At 48.5% G+C, this 23,240-nt stretch overlaps 1 protein-coding gene and 1 pseudogene across 2 annotated transcripts; both read left to right on the forward strand.

Moving 5' to 3' along the window:
- Slc2a7 (solute carrier family 2 member 7) lies at positions 1–22,830 on the forward strand. Of its 2 annotated transcripts, none has more exons than XM_059256286.1 (12): positions 1–51; positions 507–645; positions 5,660–5,843; positions 8,085–8,209; positions 9,049–9,201; positions 9,745–9,870; positions 10,111–10,301; positions 13,834–13,944; positions 18,228–18,329; positions 19,767–19,842; positions 21,403–21,530; positions 22,612–22,830. In XM_059256286.1, the coding sequence occupies exons 1-12, from the start codon at positions 1–3 to the stop codon at positions 22,828–22,830; spliced, it is 1,605 nt and encodes a 534-aa protein (XP_059112269.1). The 2 variants fall into 2 exon arrangements, with proteins under 2 accessions (XP_059112269.1, XP_059112270.1); XM_059256287.1 differs by having other exon boundaries at positions 507–605; positions 5,683–5,843.
- LOC131904435 (rab-like protein 2A) lies at positions 10,674–11,375 on the forward strand (annotated as a pseudogene).
- Positions 22,831–23,240: the final 410 nt, after the last annotated feature.

A 23,240-nucleotide genomic window follows, 5' to 3' on the forward strand; every position in this document is an offset into this window, starting at 1 on the left:
ATGGAGAACAAGGGGACAGGGACGCCTCTGCCCACAGCACACAAGAAAGGGGTAAGTGTCAATTTTGGAAACTGCCTCTCTCCCACCAAGCTGGAGATGTTGTCTGCAGATGAGTGGCCTGGAATCCATCTATTAAGGAGGACTTGAGGGGAGTGCCTGCCGAGATGGCAGGGTCGCAGGGAGACTACCACACCCAAACCCTGGGGCTCAGAGCATGCACGCTCCAGCGAAGCCTGGGGGGGGGGGGGGCAGACCCTGCTCCTTCACCCTTAAGGCAGGAAAAGCGTGTGCCTGGAAACAGGGAGTCCTCGGACAGCACACGCTTGGCTCACCTTCCCAAACAGCCCCCTCCTCCTCCTTCCAGGATTGGAGCCTGCTCCCAGCCAGGCCTTCCTGTCCATCTCAGGAGGAAGTGGAGGCCTAGCCTCCCTCACCCCAACCCCAATCCTAGAAGCTCCAGGAATCAACCCTCCAAGAGTCTCTGACCTCAGAACTCTCTCACACAGCGCCTGCAGTCCACGCTGGTCCTGACTACCCTAAGTGCATCCTTTGGCTCAGTCTTCCAGTACGGCTACAACATCGCTGTGATCAACACACCTCACAAGGTGGGCACAGGGCAGGTCCCATGGGTAGAAGTCAGAGGCTGTTTTGCTTCCGAACGCCTCCATCTTCTCCTAGGCCTCCCCTAGATGTCCACCTCTGGGGACCAGGGGCAGCTAGAGGCACTTCCCCAGCAATGTCATCTTTTCTAGGCACTACAAGAGTACTAGGAGACCTGGATTCTGTGCCTGAGCACCTTGAGCTTGGCCTCACTTTGCTCAGCTAGGGGGACCGTGTGTAGGTGACAGAGAGTCTGTTAGCACTTAGGGACTACGGTTGGGGCAAGGAGAAGCAACAGAGATAAAGGCTGGCTGGAGCGAGTTCAGGAGGAGACAGATGATGTGGTGCAGAAACACGGGCAGGGTGGACATACTTGTGAAGTAACTTTGCTATTTGGGGGAGTCCGAGAAGGAAGTTTAGTAGGGGATGACGAGGGGTCCAGTTTGGTTTTCACGTAGTGGGAGCCATGTGCATACTGAGGAGAGATTTGAGGTACAGAGGAAGACCAATGAAGCAGGGCTGGCTCCCAAGGACAGATGCAGAAAGGATGTCCCTGAGGAGCAAAGGGACAAGCACCTTAGGTGGTATGTATGTAAATTCAGCAGTATTTTTTAAAAATCGCTGTCACTAGGAGACAGGCACAGTGATGCTCATCTGTCATCCCAGATGCTAAGGAAGTGAAGAAGAGGACTGAGAGTTCGAGTAGCCCAGGTCAGTGAGACCCTGTATCAAAGATAAATAAATAAATAAATAAATAAATAAATAAATAAATAAATAAATAAAGAAGAGGACTGAGAGTTCGAGGCTAGCCTAGGTCAGTGAGACCCTGTATCAAAGATAGATAGATAAATAAATAAATAAATAAATAAATAAATAAATGAAGAAGAGGACTGAGAGTTCGAGGCTAGCCCAGGTCAGTGAGACCCTGTATCAAAGATAAATAAATAAATAAATAAATAAATAAATAAATGAAGAAGAGGACTGAGAGTTTTAGGCTAGCCCAGGTCAGTGAGACCCTGTATCAAAGACAGATAGATAGATAGATAGATAAATAAATAAATAAATAAATGTCATTAACTTACAGCTATTGTTTGTAGGAGGGAAAGCAAATAGTTATCCATGGTATATATACATATGTGACTATGTATGTATATGAATTGTATTTATATACATTTTATATTTACATATATTAGTAACTTATTATCATTGATAGAGCATCTTCGGTCTTATGAAGGTTTTGGTGGTATTACATTTTGCAATACTGAGAATCAAACCCAGGGCCTCATGCATATAAGTGTTCTACCACAGAGCAACATCCCCAGCCAGGTGTTTTTTTTTTAATATTTTATTTCACCAGGCATAATAGTGAACATCCTTAATTGTAGCACTGGTGAGACAGAGGCAGGAGGATGTCTTGTGAGTTCAAGGCCAGTCTGGTCTACATAAAAAGCTGCAGTTCAGCCAGGACTACATGGGGAGACCCTGTCTAAAAAAAGAAGAAGAAGAAGAAGAAAAAGAAGAAGAAGAAGAAGAAGAAGAAGAAGAAGAAGAAGAAGAAGAAGAAGAAGGAGAAGAAGAAATATATACATGTATAATTGCATTTATTTATATTTATTCACTCTGTCTTGAGTGTGTCTGAGTATGTGTGGAGCATGTACTTGCCACAGTGAGTGTATGAGGTCAGAGGACAACTCACAGGAATCCTCTCTCTGCTTCTACCTTGAGGGCCTGACTCAGGTCATCAGCTTTGGCAGTAACCACTGAGCCATCTCACTGGTCCCAGTCCTAGGTCTATTGAGACATTATATACATCAAGCTGGCCCTGAACTATCTTCCTGCCTCAGCCTCTCCAGTGTTGTGATTAGAGGCTTAAGCCACTGCCAATGGCCATGTCAGAGGAGCAGCAGATGGCAGTTGACTTCAGGGAGTCAACCCACCAGGAAGCGAATCCGTGATGGGTGAATCTCGGATAAGCAAGGCTCCAAGACCACAGACCCCAGAATGTCTTTTGCTTCTGCTCTGCCTTTACATGTTTGCTGCTGCCATCCTTCTCCAGTATCTGGCATGGTGTGAATGGGTGTGGGGAGATCCCCACTGCCTGTAATGCGGTGTGTTTATCTCATGGAAATATTCTGTTCTACTGAGCATTTTTACTTGTGGACTATTATGAAGATGATTTCTTCCTAAGCTGTACTGTCTAATTGATAATACTAACGTTAGTTTAAATAGAGTTTTGATGATTGAGAATAAATACAAGGAAGTGTCACACAGCTTGGGCCTAGGAGTTTCACTTAAGGAGCTGCAGAGATCACAGTTCAGATTAGTGATTAAGGAAAACAAAACAAAAAAAAAAAAAAGAAAGAAAACAGAACAAAAGAAATGATTAAGGAAAACAAATGAGTCCTAGGAGCCAGGCTGGCTTAAATTCTTTAAATCTTGATGTTGAAAGATACACTCACAGGTTTCAGTGTGCATCAGAGCTGAATCAAAGCCTTAAAATAACATCAGGTTAGACTGAGATGTTTTGATAATAGCTTTGAGATGAAAAACCCCAGAAAACAATCTAAAGTTTACAAGGACACATAGCTGACTTATAATTTCATTAGGTTAGGATCAAAGGACAAAGCAGTCCAAATATTACTAGCTGATATACTTTCCTTGCTAGTATTGGTTAGTGATCAAAGATGATGATTAATTCCTTGTACCCATTTCTGCCCTCAGTCTCCTGATATAAAAGACTATTGGCCGGGCGGTGGTGGCGCAGGCCTTTAATCCCAGCACTCGGGAGGCAGAGCCAGGTGGCTCTGTGAGTTCGAGGCCAGCCTAGGCTACCAAGTGAGTTCCAGGAAAAGGCACAAAGCTACACAGAGAAACCCTGTCTCAAAAAACCAAAAAAAAAAAAAAAGGCTATTAATATACCCTAAAGATTTAAAGTAGAGCTGACTGTTTTTCATGTATAAAAGGTCTGTGATTCCTTTAAGATTACCTTTCAAGATAAGCAATAAAGTGATTAATTCTTTCTTTGTAATTGCAATAGGCAGCCTGCTAGAAAAGAACTGGCTGAGAAAAATACCTTGCTTGCTCACACCCTGTTAATCTATTAGAAGTTGTTTGGGTGTGAATGTATGTGGGTTCTTCAGACAACTAGTTTATCTGTAGTACATAAAATGTTTAATCATGTAAGGGATATGGAAAACATGCTGTTTTTTACTTGTATTCATTGTAATCATTCACTTGAAAAATGAATGTAACCACATTGTAATTTTTATATTGCTTAAAATATTTTGCGGGGGGTATATAAGCTGTAAGTGAGAAAATAAAGTGAGTTAGAAGGAAAACATCAAGAGAGACCTAAGGGATGTTTCTGGAGAGAGGTAAGAATGGAGAATGGAGAATACAGAAGAAAGATTACAGAAAAAAGAACCATCAAGAGAGTGGATGAGTGTCTTTCCCTTATCCCTTCAGATAAAAAAGTCATACTCCCGACTCCCTGGATTTCTTTCCAGCCCTGCACTGCTGGAGGCTAGCCCTGAGGCAGCAGGCTAGCCCCCAGGCAGAAGAGAGCACTTTGCCCAGCGCTGTGGTTTATTGGTTTGTTTGTTTCTGTGGTGTAAAGAATTAAACCCAGGGCCTAGAAGGACAGACAAGGGCTCTACCACTGAGCTACATCCCCAGTGTGGGATCCTTTTTTATCTCTGTGTATGCACCCCAATAGTGGCTACAAGTACCACTAAGGCAGGTGGTTGTGAGCCACCTGACATGGGTGCTGGGAACCAAACTCCAGTCCTCTGCAAGAGCAGCAAGTGCTCTTCTTAACTGCTGCTGCCTCTCCAGCCTTCCCTCTCCACCCCACTTTGTTTTGTTTTGTTTTTTTGTTTTTTGTTTTTTGTTTTTGTTTGTTTGTTTGTTTTGTTTTGTTTTTGAATTTTTGAGACAGGGTTTTTTTGTGTAACAGTCCTAACTGTCCTGGAACTCACTTTGTAGACCAGGCTGGCCTTGAACTCACAGAGATCTACCTGCCGCTGTCTTTCAAGTGCTGGGATTAAAAGGTGTGTGCCACCACCACCCCCACTCTACTTTGTAAGGCAGAATTTTGGTAGTTGAGACTGACCTCAAAGTCTATATGTAGCTGAAGCTGACCTTGAAGTTCTGATCCTCCTGCCTCTACCTCCCCCAAATGCTGAGATTACAGGTGTGCACCACCATAGCTGATCTTATTCGGGGTTGGAGATGGAACCCAGGGCTTCATGTACACTGGGCAAGTGCTCTACCATCTGAACTGCATGCCCAGCCCTGGACCATCTCTTCTAAGGATGACACAGGCAAAGTGCCATTGCTGTTATAATTAATGTGCCAGCTAGTTTTATGTCAACTAGACACAAGCTAGAGTCATTTTGGAACAGGGAACCTAACTTGAGAAAATACTCCCTCTAGATTGGCCAAGCATTTTCTTGATTGATGAGTGATGTGAGACAACACAGCTCTCTGTGGATGGTGTTATCCCTGGGCAGGTGGTCCAGGGCTATATAAGAAAGCAGGCTGAGAAGGCCGTGGGGAAGCAAGCCAGTGAGCAGTGCTCCTCCACGGCCTCTGCATCAGCTCCTGCCTCCAGGTTCCTGCCCTGACTTCCCTTAGTGATGGGTATGACCTGAGAGCTGGAAGATGAAATAAACCTTCTGTCCCCAGGCTGCTTCAGGTGTTTTGTCGTGGCTGTAGAAGCCCTTCTCTCTCAGACAGAAGATGCTTTGTGTAATTGGTGAGGAGATTAAGGCTATGGAGACTGACTCGCTGCCCAAAGTCACCCAGTTAGTGCGAGTCTTTCCTACATTGCCTCTGGCAGAATAAGGCTATGAAAGTGAATTTTTAACAATTTTTGCTCAGTCTGGCTTCCCATGTCTTTCCCTTCACTCAGAGTATTACTTTTCTCTCAGATACCAACAGAGTGCCACTAGGGTCAATGGTGTCCTGCGGGTACCGGCAGGAGCAGCCCTCTATGAGACGACAGTGGCAGCTGAGAACACTTACGTCACCATTTCTGTGAGCTGCGTAGTATCTTGAGCAATGTGGGGCCCTGTCTTCCAGGTCTTCAAATCGTTTTACAATGACACGTACTTTGAACGGCATGGAAGATCCATGGACGAGAATTCCCTGTTGCTCCTGTGGTCTTGCACGGTCTCCATGTTCCCTCTGGGAGGCGTGTTCGGGTCCTTGATTGTTGGCCTAATGGTCAACAAGTGGGGCAGGTAAATAGTAGATGTCATTCCCAAACTTGAAGTTCATCACAGCAAGCCACAGGCTCTCCTGGTGATTGAGCTCCTGGTGGGAAGCTGAGACCACCCTGAAATCAGATCTGAAAGCAAGCTTCCACATTGCCACAGACATCAGGGCTCAAGCTTGCCAGACCCTTTGGGATCTCTCCTGGGCAGCTGCACAGGAGAAGTATTCTTCCATCATCTACCCCAGAGGTGCTGCCCCCTCTGAGGTCAAGGTTCCGATGGTACTTAACTTAATGCCTTGTAAGCACCCTCTGAGGTCAAAGGTTCTAATGGTACTTAGCTTGGTGCCTCGTAAGCACTTGTGGCAGATGTTCAGAAATGCTACTCAAGGGGGTTCATTCTGGCGTCAGATGGCTTCAGGTCCCAGCAGCACTCTTCACATGGGCTCAGCAGCTGTCCTGAAGTTGGGAACTGGGCTGAGTGAGACACCACACGTGCCTTGGTCTCATATCTCTGCGGGAGGAGAAGCCCAGTCTGTGCACTTTGCTTGACTACTCACAGGCCCATGTTGCAAAGGCATGCTGAAGATAAGGAGGGCTGTGCAGGTCAAGGTCCCCGTGCTCACTTGAACTTGTCACACCAAGGTAGGCTGTGTGAGGATGGGGAGTGGAGAACCCATAATGAAAAAATAACTCTAAAAATACGGCAGTTTACTTTTCATGCGTTAAAGAAAATATTATCAGTTGGAAACTGTCTACTTATGAAAACTGGACCCAGAGGCCTCTCCTTGTAATACTTGGTGGACAGTGAACTTGCCCTTTCTTGTGCAGTTGAGTGAAGAAAGAACTCAGTAGATTCTAATTATGCTGCAGGTCAGGCTATGTACACTTATCACATTGCAAACATCGATTAGACTGTTCTAGAAACCCAGGCGATCCTTCCTCGTCCTCCTCGGTTATGAAACTTTGGTTGTAGGGGAAGCTTAAAGAACTTTTTTTTTTTTGAGATAGTGTCTGGCTCTGTAGACCTGGCTGACCTGTCACTCACAGAGATCCACCTGCCTTTGCCTTCCAGGTGCTAGGATTAAAGGTGAATGCTGCCACAGCCAGCCTCTTAAAGACTGTCTCCCTAGACTCACAGCAAATGAGGAGTGGGGAGAGGAAGTGGTGTCAGCTGCCTAGTTGGCTCCCACCAGCCTGAGCCCCCCTGAGGCCAGTAGACTTCTTGGGGATCAGGGAGGGTAAAAGGGTATCAGGACTATAGATGGGACTGTATGTGCTGTTTATCCTACTGGGTCTTCAGCGGGTCCAGGGGAAAAGTGGCACATCTGAGTGGTGCCTAGCAGAGGCCATTTTCCTAAGGACCTGGCTTCACCTGCAGCAGTCGGGAGCTCAGGTGTGGGAGAACACAGCTGTGATCTAACCCCTGGAGTGGGTGTGGGAGAACACAGCTGTGATCTAACCCCTGGAGTGGGTGTGGGAGAACACAGCTGTGATCTAACCCCTGGAGTGGGTGTGGGAGAACACAGCTGTAATCTAGCCTCTGGAGTGGGTGTGGGAGAACACAGCTGTAGTCTAGCCTCTGGAGGTGGAGGCAGGAGCACCAGCCACAAAGCAAATCTAAGGCCAGCCAGGGATACATGAGGCCCTATTTCAACAAACTAAAACAAGCAAACAACAAAAGGTGGCTTCCGGGGCCTGCAGGGCAACCAGATCAGTGCTGCTTTGCAGACCTCCCTCTCTCCCCTTCACAGACCATTGGGTTTCATTGTAGAGGTCATCCAGTCCCATTCTGCACCACATCTGTTACGGGAATCTATCTGGTCAACATCCCTGACCAGCATCAAGTCTGGTCTAGACATCACCAGTGGGGCTTGACTACCCCCAGCCACCAGAAGCTACAGTGTTTGGAATGCACCGCCCCCTCCACCATCCCACTAGCAAGCCCTCCCCTTCCTGGAGCTTTGACAGTTTCGTTACTGCTTTCCCATTCTTGGTCACCTTGGGCTTTCTGTTGTATTTGTTTTGGGCGTTATGTATTACAAGAACTCTAGTCCCATCAGGAGGATACCCGAGTCATCTATAGACCCTGAGGAGCAAGGATTGTTGCACATGCATGACCCTGGGGGACACTCCAGGACACAGCCCCACTCACCAGCCCTTCTCAGGCATAGTGTAGCTCCTTTGCAGGGAACAGTCTGGAACATTAGATTTGGTGTGAAAAAGCCTGTGCTGGGCACCCCGTCCTCTGGGCCCTGCTGTCTTGCAGAAAAGGAACATTGCTGATCAACAATATCTTCGCGATCACCCCTGCCATCCTGATGGGAGTCAGTAAAGTGGCCCGGGCTTTTGAGCTGATCATCTTGTCTCGAGTGCTGGTGGGGATCTGTGCAGGTACCCAGAGTGGCCACTGAAGACCCAGGTTGGTCTGGTGTGCATTGGTGAGGGGCAGCTCTGAGACGCAGGTGCCCAGCACCAGGACCAAGGCTAGACACAAGGGTCTAGCTCTCTGTCTTTTTCCTCTCTGAGTTTCTTCCATTTTCCAGGTGGTGGTGTGCAGTAGTGGTGGTGGGTCTGGAGGGGATGAGACATTTCTAGGGTTTTAAGGGAATAGGTACCTGACCTGAGGGGAGGGGAGCCTGTGAGCTGGGGTGGAGGGCTTTGAAGTCTGTAACAGGTACTTGTGAGTGAGGATTGATGGAACCTAGAGGTTAGCATAGATCTTGATATGCTAATAGGCCCCACAGGCATAGTTAATGGAAGAGCCAGACAATTTTCTCAAGCTCCTGAGGGGTTGCTAGCTTTTGTCTAAATGCCAGACTTTGCAGAAAAGGAATTTCTTGGCAGACAATTTTCACACTCTAGCAGGGCCGAAAGGGGAAGGTTGGGAGAGCTGTGTTTGCAGATTCAAACTAAACAACCAACATCATCCTCTTCCTGTCCCAGTGAGACTCAAGAATTAAGAGATGGGTTGAGCCGGGCGGTGGTGGCGCACACCTTTAATCCCAGCACTCGGGAGGCAGAGCCAGGTGGATCTCTGTGAGTTCGAGGCCAGCCTGGGCTACAGAATGAGATCCAGGACAGGTGCACAGCTACACAGAGAAACCCTGTTTCAAAATACCAAAAAAAAAAAAAAAAAAAAGAGAGAGAGATGGGTTGAGTCAACCTTAGGCACTGGGTTCTGAGAGCCTGGGGACTGCTCTTGACTTTGATTCCCATTTTGTCTGACTCAGGCATCTCCTACAGTGTTCTCCCCATGTACCTGGGAGAACTGGCTCCCAAGAACCTGAGGGGTACGTTAGGGACAATGACGGAGGTATTTGTCATCATTGGAGTCCTCCTGGCACAGATATTCAGTCTGCAGTCCATCCTGGGCAATGCCACAGGTAACCACATGTGTGGATGGGGTGGGAGAGGCAAGCTGTCAGCATGCCTGGTGCGGCTGAGGCTCAGCTGAGCCCAAACTTACCAGTGGTCCAAACAGGAAGGTGTTTTGGTGACCTTTAGGTCAGCTTGTGGGTATAAGACTTTGCCTAGGGTGGGGTTGCTGAGTCCTAGAGATGGGAGAAAACTCAGATATGAGTGAGGCTAGGCTGGCCAGCCAATGAGCTCCCTGGATCTACCGCCACTGCTCTCGCACCCCACCCCTAACCGCCCGCTGGAATGCTGGGGTCATGGGCACACACAGACAAACACAGCTTTTTAGGTAGGTGCTGGGGAGTAGTGTTCTTACCCACCAAGCCCTCTCCTCTCTTTTAACATGGATGCCCTTTGCGAGCAGCCACAGCTTGGCAATGACTAGGTGCCCATCACCCTTGCTTATCATCTGGTTGGGCAAGGGGGCGGGGCGAAGGAGGGGAAACCCCTGTGCCCCTGTGTGCCCCTTGTGGCAGATTCAAGTCTCCAGCTGTCACGTTTGTCCTGTCCAGGCTGGCCGATCCTCTTGGCTCTCACGGGGGTCCCTGCGCTGATTCAGCTTCTCTCGCTGCCCTTCTTCCCCGAGAGCCCCCGTTACACCCTGATTGAGAAAGGGGACGAGGAAACGGCAAGACAAGGTACTGGGACACAGGCTGCTCACCCACAGCCCCCAATGTACAAAACAGCATGGATCGGGCAGGTGCCATCTGGTGAGATCGCTATCGGGGTCAGGGTCACAGTGGACAGGGCTTGAGAGCAGAGAGCTTGCGCTGGGTGGACAGTGTGACTGGGGTGAGGCCTGGGTTCTGGAGAAGGGCCTGGCTGAGATACAACAGAAGCTGAGGGTGAGTGTGGCATGCCACCTCTCTGCTCTGCAGCTCTAAGGAGGCTGCGAGGTTGCAACTACGACGTGGAGGCCGAGATGGAAGAGATGCGCGAGGAGGAGCGCAAGGAGCGAGAGGAGGGTCGCCTGTCGGTGCTCAACCTCTTCACCTTTCGGCCCTTACGCTGGCAGCTGATCTCTATCATCGTGCTCATGGCGGGTCAGCAGCTGTCTGGGATCAACGCGGTGCGTGGTGCCACCTCTCCCCAGATTTTCGGTCCCCTTAGGTCTTTTTTCATGAATGCACAGAAGGCTCAGGAGTAGCATTTTGCATTTTGATTCCTGTGAAGCTCAGTCTGGCCTCCAGGAGGGATGAGCTGCAAAGCTGGTGCTGGGTGGAGGGGTTCAGGTAGCACAGCGCATGTTATTACTCTGGGTGTTTCCTTTGCAAGAAACAGGACCCAGGCCTGCAAGATGGCTCAGTATTAAGGCGCTTGCCCCCAAGCCTGACAACCTGAGTTTGATCCCTGATCCCTGGGTCACACACACACACGGGGGGGGGGGGGGGGGGGGGGGGGGGGGGGGGGGATGGGGAGAGAATAAATATATGCAATAAAGATGGAGAGACACGGTCAAGCTGCAACCAGAGCACAGTGGCCTGTAAGTAGACAGCGAAAAGACCCCAAGGCCAGCTCTTGTCTACAGCCAATGGCAGGGGACAGAACCCCAGCATTATGAGCCGGACCAAGAGAAATATGATGCTCACGATAACGTGACGATCATCTGCTGGAGACAGCCATGGGCACCCTCAAACTCATGTAGATGTTTCTCATGGATGGATTTCAGCCACAGCAACTGTCTACATATGCTTTGACTCTGGATAAGCACATGGCCACAGGGATGCAAGGCAATCCTTGCAGACTTCTGGGATACAGTAGACCAGGAGCAATTCCAGAGCATGCCTGCCTCCTCCTACCACACGCTCAAGCCTGCATCGTGGTATTTGAATTCTAGAGGAAAATCACCTCTGAGAACCTGAGTATCTGGTATGCAGAACTTCAGGAGTTCAGGACAGAGAGCCCTGGTAGCATCCTGGTGGCCAATAAAATCGATGCAGACATATAGATTGTTCAAAAGAACTTCAGTTTTGCCCAGAAGTTCTCCTTGCCCCTGTACTCTGCCTCAGCTGCCGATGGTACTAATGTTGTGAAGCTCTTCAATGCTGCAATTTGATTAGCTGTGGCTTACAAAGAAAGTTCCCAGGACTTCATGGATGAGGTAATACAGGAACTTAAGAATGTCACGTTGGAGCAGAAATAAGAAGGTACAGCAGGCCAAGGCAGAGCGGGATTATCAAGAGCACATCTCTTTTTATCTTGTTTTGTTTTGTTTTTGAGACAGGATTTCTCTGCCTGTCCTGGAACTTGCTCTATAGACCAGGCTGGCCTCGAACTCATAGAGACATGCCCGCCTCTGCCTCCCGAGTGCTGGGATTAAAGGTGTGTGCCACCACTACCTGGCCCTGTCTCCTTCTTAATCAGAGGACATCCACATATGGCTGAGTTGGGTATCAGGGAGCCATTTGGAATGCTCTACATCTGGAGGACCTCTCCAGGCTACCCCTGCTCAACTTCCTGCGAACCATTTGGAATGCCCTACCTACATCTGGAGACCTCTCCCGGCTACCCCTGCTCAACTTCCTGTGAACTCACTGTTCTGTGGTCTGTGATGAGGTCACCACAAACACACTAGACAGCCGTGATACCCACCGGCCTCCTGCAGCAGGATGAGGATCCATGTCCGTCACATCTCCCCAGCCCACCAGCAGCCTGGCTAGTGTAGGCTCAGTGAGCGTGCTCATGCCTTCTTACTAGACATTTAACGTTTGTTGTCGACCCCAAAGTGACCTCAGGGACTCTGCCTTGGACTCCTGCTGACAGAAGGACTGCTGACCCCTAACTACGCTGTGTCCTGCGGAATCTGTGACGCCTCTGTCCCTGTACCCTCTGAGTCTCCAATCAACTTTTTCAACAATATTTTTGACAGACAACTGTTGATTCCAGGGTTGGTTTTTTTTGGTGGTTTTGTTTGTTTGTTTGTTTGTTTGTTTGTTTGTTTTGTGAGACAACTGTTGATTCCAGGGGGTTTTTTGTTTTGTTTTGTTTTGTTTTGTTTTGTTTTGTTTTTGTGAGACAACTGTTGATTCCAGGGTTAGTGTGTGTGTGTGTGTGTGTGTGTGTGTGTGTGTGTGTGTGTGTGTGCGCGCGCTGTTTGAGGAGTTCTAGGTCGGGATGAGAGCACAAGAACAACAGGACATCTGGTCACACACACACATTACTATTCCCCACGTGAACAACAGCTTCTTTCGAAGCCTCCATCTCAGCAGAAAGTGTTCCTCTACCTCTCTAGAGTGACTGAAACCTGCATCTTCTGTACACGGCAGAAAACGGCAGAGGAAGACCTCCTCTGCTTCCTGCCGCCAGTCTGCTTTTCTGATGGTCTGGAGCATCATTTGCCTTGTCTTCATTATTTTGTTTGTATTGATTACTTTTGTACAGTCAAGATTAAATTTCATAAACAAAAACAAAAGAAAGATGGATAAACAGATAGATGTAGACAGTTCATCAGTGAAAGGAAGGACAGAAGACAGGCAGGCAGACAGATACATAGATGTAGATAGCTCATCAGTTAAGACCACTGGTTGCTCCTGCCCAGGATCCGGGTTGCATTCCCAGCACCCACATGGTTACTCACAACCATCTGTAACTCTAGTTCCAGGGGACACAACACCCTCTTCTGGAAGCTGTGGGCACCACATGCACATAGTGCACAGACATATACATGCAGACTAAACACCCATGTACATAAGATAAAACAAGTACATCTTTAAAAAGAGAAAAAAGGAGGAAAGAGAGAGAATCCACTGGAAAGAGAAAAAACAAAACCAGGCCTTATTTACAGAAACTGGTGCCTGACCAAGGAAGGTCGGCCACATTTGTGGTCCTGGGGAGCTGGGACAGGATGTCTAGGGCAAAGAAGCAGCTCAGACACTCTCTGCCTCTACCCACCCTTTGCATTTTTCTTACTATATATCTTTTTTTCTCTGCTTCTTAATCCCCAAAAGAAAAGCCGCTGCCTTTAGTTATTTACTCTCCTTAAGAGACCTGCCGAGAAGTGTCTGACCTCTGGTCCCAGGTGAAGGCTCCAAGGAAGGGCCATCGATTGGTCCACCCTGGGTCAGGAGGCCCTGGTAGGCTCATTTGCTGTGGAAATATGATGTCATGTTCTGTGGCGGCTGTTTCCGCTCTGTCTGCAGATGGGCAAATAGCTAGAGAATCCCAAACGTCTGGAGCCCTTGGAGAAAGGAAAGGTGACCCTGTTGGTGGCCAAGAGAAGTGACGGGAAGAGGCGACACCTGCTCTTCCAGTGTTGAATTGTTTAGCAAGTGATCTTGGGAGCCGCCTAGTGGACTGTCCTGGGACTGGGCCAGGGCTGGCCCCAAACAAGGGACAGCCTGAGTTTGCAGGGTGTAAATGCACATAGGTAAGATGCTTCTGGGCCATTTTATAGGCCCAGAAGCCAAGACTCAGAGTCAGCAGAGCCTAGAACTCAGGGTAGAGTCAGATCTCCCAAGTGCCTAGCTTCACCACCACCTTCTGCCTCCATCCTAACCCAGGCCCCCCAGTCCAGGCTCCCCAAACTGTGCGTTGTTCAAAGTGAGAGCAGGGATCCAGTGACATGTCTCAGGCCTCTGCTCACAGCTCTATCTGTGCTCTAGGTCAACTACTATGCGGATATAATCTACACCTCGGCTGGTGTGGACCCCACCCAGTCCCAGTACATAATAGTGGGCTCTGGTGTGACCAACTTGGTGATGACTGTCGTCTCGGTGAGTTATTGGGGAGCAGCCTCTTTCTCACTGCATGGTCCCCAAACAACTCCCTAACTGGAATACAGAAGCCCCTCAGGCCAGAGTGTAGGTGACCCTAGTCCTGGAGCACTATTTGAGTAACCTTGGTCAAGGGTTGGGGTATAGCTCAGTTGGTAGAATGTTGCCTAGCATGCACAAGTTCCTGGGTTCAATCCCCAACACTGGGGTCAAACTACACATAATGGCTCACTTTTATAATCTCAACACTTGGGAAGTGAAGGCTGGAGGATCAGAAGTTCAAAGTCATCCTTGATGATATAGTGAGTTCAAAACCAGCCTAGGCAACATGAGACTCAAAAACAAACAAATGCTCCCAAACCAGCTATGATGGCAATTCTTGTTGTCAACTTGACTACCTCTGGAATTAACTAAAACCCAAGCAGCTGGGCACACATGTAAGGGAATTTTTTTTTTTCTTAGTTAAATCATTTGAAGTAGGAAAACCCAGTTTTAATCCAGATCTTTTGAGTTGGGAAGATCTGCCTCTAATCTGGGCCACCCCTCTGCTGGCGGCCTATGTAAAGGACCTGGAAGAAGGACACTTTTGCTCCGCCTCCTTGCTCTCACTCTTGCTGGCAAGTGCATTCCTTCACTGGCTTTAGAGCCTACTTTCTTTGGATTCCAGCATCTACTAAAGACCAGCTGAGACATCCAGCCTTGTGGACTGAGCAGCTACTGGATTCCTGGCCCTTCTGTTGGTAGACAACCATTGTTGGACTAGCTAGACCATAGCCTGTGAGCCGTTCTAACAAATCCCCATATATATTTTTTTCATTCTGTAAGCTCAGTTCCTCTAGAGAACCCTGACTAACACAGACTTTGGTACCAGGATCACGAGGTATTGGTGTGACAGAACTGACCACGTTGTTTTGGGGAGGATTGTGGAAAGACTTTGGGCTAGAAAGGCCATTGAGTGTTCAAAGCTGTGTGGGAACTTGGAAGATAAGAATGTTAGAGCAGTGCAGATGATGGAGGCCTGGCTTGTGAATTTCCAGAGGGAAGCATGAGATTCACTTAAAGGGCTGTTTGCTACTTTGAGTTGAGAATCTGTGGTTCTGGTTTGCTGGGGCTGAAGAATCAGCGGTGATTAAGAAGAGACCAGCATCAGTGAGGTGAAAATCCTTCAGGAAGTGTCTCCTCAGGGTCAGCACACAGTTGTGTTCCAGAGGTGGCCGAGGTTGTACCCTCTGCTGGCAGCTGAAGTTGGTACGGTAAGACTCACCCGGTGGTACTGGTTTTGGAGGTATGAAGGGGTCGTGGGGAGCAGCTGAGGCTTTGCACTGTGAGAGCCCAGGAGAGGCTGGTGGTGAAGGCGCAGCCCAGCTACAGCAGGAGACCCTGGTGTTTTGGAGATGCCAGTACCGTGGGGTGACCACCAAGGACAGTGCAGCTGTGGAGTGGGGCCTGCCTAAGCTGTGTGTGCTGCAGAGAACTGAGACAGAGAAGTGACCCAAGCCCTTTGGAGGAGCCAGAAGGTCATGAGTGAATCTCAGATATTAGACATTTAGTTATTTACAACGTTGGAGTTCAGGCGTTCTTTGTGCAGATTGTGATTGTGACCCAGTTCTTCCTTTTTGAAGTAAGAAAATATTTAATTTTTTTTTTAATTTTACTATATCCCACAGTTGAGAAACTTTAAACATCTAAAAAAGACATTTTGGAGTTTTACAGAGACTTTGTGTTTTAAAAGAGAATGGATATTTGTTTGTTTGTGTTTTGTTTTTCAAGACAGGGTTCCTCTGTGTAGTCCAGGCTGTCCTGCAACTTGCTCTGTAGACTAGGCTAGCCTCGAACTCACAGAGATCCACTTGCCTCTGCCTCCCAAGTGCTGGGATTAAAGGTGTGCATGTCCAGCTGAGACTGGATATTTTTAAAGGGACTTTTAAAGTGTTTGAGCTTATAAGATGGGGGCTTTTCCGGCTGTGAAATGTTTTATATTGAGATGTCTTTTCACTGTGCCATCTTGGGGAGGAGTGAGAAAGGAAGAGCTGTGGATTAATAAAGATAATGGAATTTTCCCAAGGCCAGCCCTGAGAAGATTCCTCCCAGAGTCCTGGGGAAGATGCTCCGTCTGATGGGGGTTATCTGAGGGAAAGGAATCTACACATACCATGCTCTTTGTCTGTTTACATTATTCCTCTGTGACAAAATTCTATGTCCTCTGTCCCTTCATCCTTCATCTATCCTTCCTGGCTCCTTACCCCTGGCCCTAATAAACTCTACCACAGATCTGCTTTACCCTCTGCAGAATCTCTGTCTTCCTTTCTTCTCTCTGGCCACGAGGTTCTGTGTCTGCCTCTGGGATTCCGCTCCAGTCCTTACTGCACCTGGTTATGCAAAAAGCCCTATAGTCCCTAGTCAACCTCTCTACCATGCCCCTAGGCCTGAGAGAAGGAGATGGTCTGAGCTTCATTTGCACAAGAAACGAAGCTATACGTCTACAGCCTGCTTGTCTCCTAGGCCTAGCAGGGGAGTTAGTTACCTAGAGGCTCAGCAAATCTGAGAAGCTGAACTGTTTACCAAATGGTCTAGTAGTATGAGTTCACAAGAAATTAGCAAGGCACAGCTGAATATTAAGGCTGTATAACACCAAACAGTCCGTGATAAATGGCTTCCCATTTAATAGACCCTTGGTAGGTCAAAGTGTAGCTTTAATATACAACTGAATCTCTATAATATATTCTTGCAGCCCACAAGAGCTTAACAGTGATGTGTTTGTGTGTCAAGCTGACAAGGAGTCAGTTGTGCTGGCGAGTTTTATGTCAACTTGACACAGACTAGAGTCATCAGAGAGAGGGACCTTCAGTTGAGAAAGTGGGACTGGGCTGTAGGCAGGCCTGTAGAGCAGGCTCGGCTAGAACAACCTTAACTAGAACACTTGTCTGCAGGCCCATTGAGGGAACTGGAATCAACTGGTGTAACTTCAAGGTCCTGGCTGAGCTGGCTGGCTGAGAAGGATAAAGAGAAACCAAAATGTTTCTAGGGGTGCATAATGGTATCACAAAAACAATGTGTTGGTGTCTTGTCTTAGGTAACTATTGCTGGGATGGAACACCATGACCAAAATCTACTTGGGGAGGAAAGGGTCTATCTCCCTCACAGTTCCACATAACAGTTCATCATCAAAAGTACTCAGGGCAGGAACTCAAGCAGGGAAGGAACCTGGAGGCAGGTGCCATGGAGGGATACTGCTTCCTGGCTTGCTCATCATGGCTCGCTCTGCCCACTTTCTTGTAACACCAGGACCATTAGCCCCGGGATGGCCCCACCCACAATGGACTGGACACCAATCACTAATTAAGAAAATGCCCTACAGGCTTGCCTACAGCCCTGTCTTATGAAAGCATTTTCTCTACTGAGGCTCCCTCCTCCCCTATGACTCCAGCTTGTGTCAAGTTGACACAAAACTCCCCAGCATAACAAAGGTGATCACTGCCACCCAGAGAAAGCCAGACTGGAGCACTGTGGCAATCTCAGTGTCCTATAGAGGAAGTTAGAGAGTGAGGCCAACATCATCTCAGATGCTGCTCCCAGACTCTGAGTCTCCAGGGACAGACAGAAATGTTTTTCTGTCTGGGATGTCTCTGGGATGGGAGGGTGGGTGATGGTAACTGGCTGGTGATGTTTAGGATGATGGATGGATCTTACCCAGAAGCTAGAGGAGAGGGACAAAGGACCCAGCAGCTCACACAGTGGTGGCGAGGTCCCTCCTCCTTTGCTCTCCTTGAAGATGAGAGATGCACTCTCAGACGGCTTGTTAGCCACCTCCCGGCACCAGTTACCTGCAGGAGGAGCAGCCGCTCCAAGGGAGAGAGGCCCAAAGATGCCAACGCATCGCATGCAGAGACTGGGAAACATAGTTATTGGGCTCGAGAGACGGCTCAGCAGTTAAGAGCACCCACTGTTCTTGCACACATAGCTCACAACCCACGGTAGTCTTAGTTCCAGGAAATCCATCTCCCTCTTCTGTCCTCCGAGGGTTCTGCATGCACATAGAGTACATTACAAGTCAAGGAGGCACACACATCCACATAAAAAATTTAATGTGCTTATTATAGGGAGTAGATAATCCAGGGGTCTGTAAATGACAAAGACAGTAGTGTGGAATCCCAACGTGTAACTTAAACCAAATAGGTCACCTGGTGTAGCAGGGGTGAACAAGGAGAGCCAAGCAGGAGAGGGTGGAGGTTCAGGGTCAACCCTCAGTACTTAGAGCCTCCTCCTCATCCACTCCCTTGCAGGCAGTCATCGTGGAGCGTCTGGGTCGGCGGATTCTCCTGCTGTCTGGCTACGGCATCTGTGGCTCTGCCTGCCTGGTGCTGACCGTGGCCCTCCTCCTTCAGGTCTGTTCTCACGTCCTGCCATGTGGGTGGGGGTTTGCCATGGGGAGCTCGAGGTCCCAACTGCATGGCTGGATCTCAGTCCTTTCCAGCTGCCTCCTTCCATGGCCAACTGCTTCATAAAACCCATTCCCAGTGTTTGTTCGGAAGTGATTTTGCTCCACTGGGCCCTCAAATCCAGGCTGTAACCCAGTGTGGCGCTGAAAAAACAGAGAGCTGTGAACCACTCAGTGTAGAAGCTGGGAACTGAACTTGAGTCCTCTAGAAGAGCAACAAATGCTCTCAACCATGGAGCCGTCTCTCCAGCCCCTGGACTCTGATTGTAAATGTAGTCTTGAGACACTCCCCTGCAATGGAGACAGCTGGGCCCAGATCCCCTCTTAATATCCTGCCAGATGTCAAGAGCACAGTGTTCAAAATATCTTGAAGATTAGATCTGGATGAACCTGGAAAGGAAGCAGTTACAATAGGTGCTACGAAATACTTGGGGACACTGGGCAGTGGTGGCAGTCTCCCAGCATTCAGGAGGCAGAGACAAATACTTCTCTGTAAGTTCAAGGCCAGCCTGGTCTACAGAGTGAGTTCCAGGACAGCCGGAGCTACACAGAGAAACTCTATCTTGAAAAACCATTAAGAAAATATAAATACACACACACACACACACACATACATACATACATATACACATACATACATACTTGGGGACTATGTTAGCCTGGCTGGCCAGGACTCAATAATATAAACCAGGAGGAAGTAATAGAAGGGAAGAGATCATGTCCCTCTGTCAGAAGCCCTGGTGGCTGTCCATCCTCTGACCCTTCATGGCATCCTACCATGCCATTAATGGCTCCCTTGCAGAATCCATCCTGATTCTTATTGGCTAGCTGGCCACTTAGCTGGGAGCCTGCCATTCAGTTCGGTTTATGCTTGTTAACCTGGTTTTGAATCAGCCATTGAGAGCAGGAAGTGGTCTGGGGTTCCCTTGCCCTAAAAGGTCCCTAGAAGGATTTTCTCCAATTGTCAAATGAGTTGAAATCCCCACCCAGCGACCTCAAGATTGTGATCCTCTGTTACTCTGTCCCTGAGGGGCTGAGGTCTTCCTGGTCTATGTTCAGGGATCAGTGGGCTCTGAGTCCACATTTGTGGGATAGAAATAATAGTATCCACACTCTGAGAGGGTCACAAGAAGATAAAACACAGTCAGTTTGTGAATGCAAAGCAGTCTGACTCCAGCATGAGGGAAAAGCAGCTCTGTCCAGCCCCACCACCGTCAGGTAAGGTTGTGGAAGCCTTGGTGAATGGGAATGGTCTGTCTCCATCCCGATCCTTGCGGCCTCTGTGGGGCTCAGAATTCCTGCAGTGGGAGGGTGGAACCCACGGGTAGACTCAGCTTCCCGTGAGCCTCTTGGCTTGGGCCCCACAGCACTGCTTCTCCCACAGAGCACAGTCCCTGAGCTGTCCTACCTCGGCATCATCTGCGTCTTCGCCTACATCGTGGGACATTCCATCGGGCCCAGTGAGTTCTTGCACACCTGCTTTACCTACACCAGTCTCTAGAGCCTGACTCACATCTGGTGCTATAAGTGCTTGTGGAGTGGGTGGCTGTCCGTCCATCCACCTCTCTCCCCCCACCACCCTTCAAACTGCTCATCCTCTGACCTACACAGCTCCAATGTCCTTTTTTTCTGTTTTGTTTTGTTTTTTATTTGTTTTGTTTTGTGTTTGTTTGTTTTGGTTTTCTGAGACAGAGTTTCTCTGTATAGCTCTGGTTGTCCTAGAACTTGCTCTGTAGACCAGGCTGGCCTCGAACTCACAGAGATCGGCCTGGCTCTGCCTCACAAGTGCTGGGATTAAAGGCGTGTGCCACCACTGCCCAAACTGTTTTGATTTTTTGAGTCAGACTTGTACTGTGTATCCTAAGCTGGCTTTGAACTCACGGCCCTCCTGCCTCAGCCCCCAAGTGCTAGGATTACAATTGTGTGTTACTCTGCCCAGCTCCAGACCCACTCAATTTTTTAAAATGTATTACCTATTTCACTGATGTATGCATCATGCATACATAATGAGTTCCAGGCCAGCCAGGACTACACAGTCCTCAGCTACAAGGTGAATTGAAAACCAGCCTGAAAATGAGCTCCTGTTTAAAACATAAATTTATTTATTTAATCTTCTTTTCTTTCTTTCTTTCTTTGTTGTTGTTGTTGTTGTTGTTGTTTTTCAAAACAGGGTTTCTCTGTATAGCCCTGGCTGTCCTGGGACTTGCTCTGTAGACCAGGCTGGACTCAAACTCACAGACATCCACCTGCCTCTACCTCCCAATTGCTGGGATTAAAGGTGGGCATCAACACTGCCCAACCCAATTTATCTTTTTTTTACGTTTTATTTAATATTTGTATGTCTCTGTGCTTGTGTACACTACAGTGCGTATGTAGGGGTCAGAGGACAGGTTGTGGAGCTGGATCTCTTCTTCACTCTGTGAGTCTCAGGGTCAACTCAGGTCCTCAGGCTTGGCAGCAAACACCTTTACACACTGAACCATCTTACTGGCCCCTAAAAAATATTTTTTTCCCATGGAGGTAGCAACTAGGGGAAAACATAGCTATAAACAATTTAGACAAGACTCCTTGTGGGGGAAATAGTGAGGCAGCTGAGGAGAGCTCTGGACTCAAGAAAGGATGGCGAGAAGGCACTGCCATCGCCATGCTCATTACAGGGGACAGCAACGTGCGAGCCAGAAGTTCGCAGGGCACAGCAAACCCCTGACAAGCAAGAACTGCAAAATTGGGCCGATAGAGAGCAGGGCTGGAGAGGATTTGCCCTGTGAGGACCCTGAGAAGCTTTCCACCCGGTGGACTGCTACAAACCTTCGCTGGCGTCCAGTTGAAGAAACAGTGCCAGCTGCCACTCCTGGCTCACCAGGCCTCTGCTCTAGTCTGGGGGTAAAGATGGAGTTTCTTTTCAGCCCCCAGTCCTGGCAGGAGTGGTCCACACAGGGACATAAGGTGCTCTAAGGGTCTGAAGTTGGAAGTGAGGTCCTAGCAGCCTTCAGGACCCTCTGAACCTCCCGTCCTCCCAGGTCCCGTCCCCTCCGTGGTGAGGACAGAGATTGTCCTGCAGTCTTCTCGGACAGCTGCACTCACGGTAGATGGAACTGTGCACTGGCTCACCAACTTCATCGTAGGCTTGGCATTCCCATCCATCCAGGTGAGAGACCCTTTGTGCCATCCTTGGCCACCCCACCTCACCTCAAGGTAAGTTCCTCCTAAAGGAAGAACACCTCCCAAGGCTAGGGATGTAGTTCAGTTTCTGCCTAGCATGCACAAAGGCTTGGGTTTGATCCCCAGCACAGCATAAACTGCGTATGGTGGTACAGGCCTGTAAAACCAGCACTTGGAAGGTGGAGACAGGAGGATCAGACATTCAGGACCATCCTTAGCTACATAGAGAGTTTGAGGCCAACCTGGGATACATGAACTCTTGTCTCAAAACACAGCAATAATGTCCCCAACATCCACCAACTCAAAGCTACCAAAGCAGCTCTTAGGTGCTCCATGTGAGGCTTACTTCGGTCCAGTTCTTTTTATTTATTTATTTCCTGTGCTGGCCATCTCACCCAGAACCTAACATGCATGATAGGCAATGCCCTCCCACTGCACGGTATCCCCAACCTGGAACTCTTAATCCTCCTGCCTCAGCATCCATAGTACTGGGATAAAAGCACATGCCACGGCACCCAATTTGAAATTCTTCAGTATGCCATGCCCTGCTTATAGAGGGGGTTGCACCTCTGAGTTGGAAATGGCTCTTTGTTAAAGATCAAAAATGAGCCGGGCGGTGGTGGCGCACGCCTTTAATCCCAGCACTTGGGAGGCAGAGCCAGGCGGATCTCTGTGAGTTCGAGGCCAGCCTGGACTACCAAGTGAGTCCCAGGAAAGGCGCAAAGCTACACAGAGAAACCCTGTCTCGAAAAACCAAAAAAAAAAAAAAAAGAAAAAAAAAGATCAAAAATGATAGTGTCCAAAGAGGAGCACACCCCTGCCACCTCCCTCCTCTGAGTCAGCCAGACCTCAGACTTCCAACGTGGGAAGGACCCAGAGCCTATGACATCCCTGTGAGTCAAACACTAAAGCTGCCTTTTGGAGGCTAGGGATGGGCCCAGTTTTCCTGCTGTCTTTTTCCTCTGGGAGTGGAATAAAAATGACCATGAAGAAAATCCCTGTGACTCACAGAGGCACCGAGTATGTTGTCTGAAGCGTCTCTCCGCCCCTTGTCCCCTCTGCTCTAGGTGGCCATCGGGGCTTACAGTTTCCTCATCTTCTCTGTTCTCTGCATCCTCACTGCTGCTTACATCTACGTGGTAATTCCTGAAACCAAGGGCAAGACATTTGTGGAGATAAACTGCGCTTTTGCCAAGAGAAATGGGGTGGAGTTTCCAGAAGAGAAAGACGTAACGATGGCCGAGCCTCACACAACCTCTCTGCCTGGCAAGCAGACATCCTTTTGATGGCTCTGTGGACCCACATGTACTCGGGCTTCCTTCTTTGAGAAGGACACTTGGGGACCAAGCCTTCAGAGAGGGTAACAGCTCTGAGACTTTGGTGTCCCCATGGCAACTGGAAGACTTTGGAAAACACAGCACTGATTTTCTTGACAAGTGGTTAGCTTCCTAACCATGAGAGGGACGATGTAGATGGATCGGACCTGATTCTCTGATTCTATATTAATTCCAAAACTTACATGAGGTATGCATGCATTTTTTTTTAAGCTAAAGCTTTACAAGTTCAGGAGAGTCTTAGCTTCATGTTACTATAACAAAATAACTGAGGCAACTAGCTGATAAAAAGAAGAAAAAAGATGATTTGGGCTCCTGTTCCTCAGGTTCCAGTCCAAGACTGGGCAGACCCACGTCTTTAG

This window comes from Peromyscus eremicus, chromosome 2 (assembly GCF_949786415.1).
Source record: "Peromyscus eremicus chromosome 2, PerEre_H2_v1, whole genome shotgun sequence".
NCBI lineage: Eukaryota > Metazoa > Chordata > Mammalia > Rodentia > Cricetidae > Peromyscus > Peromyscus eremicus.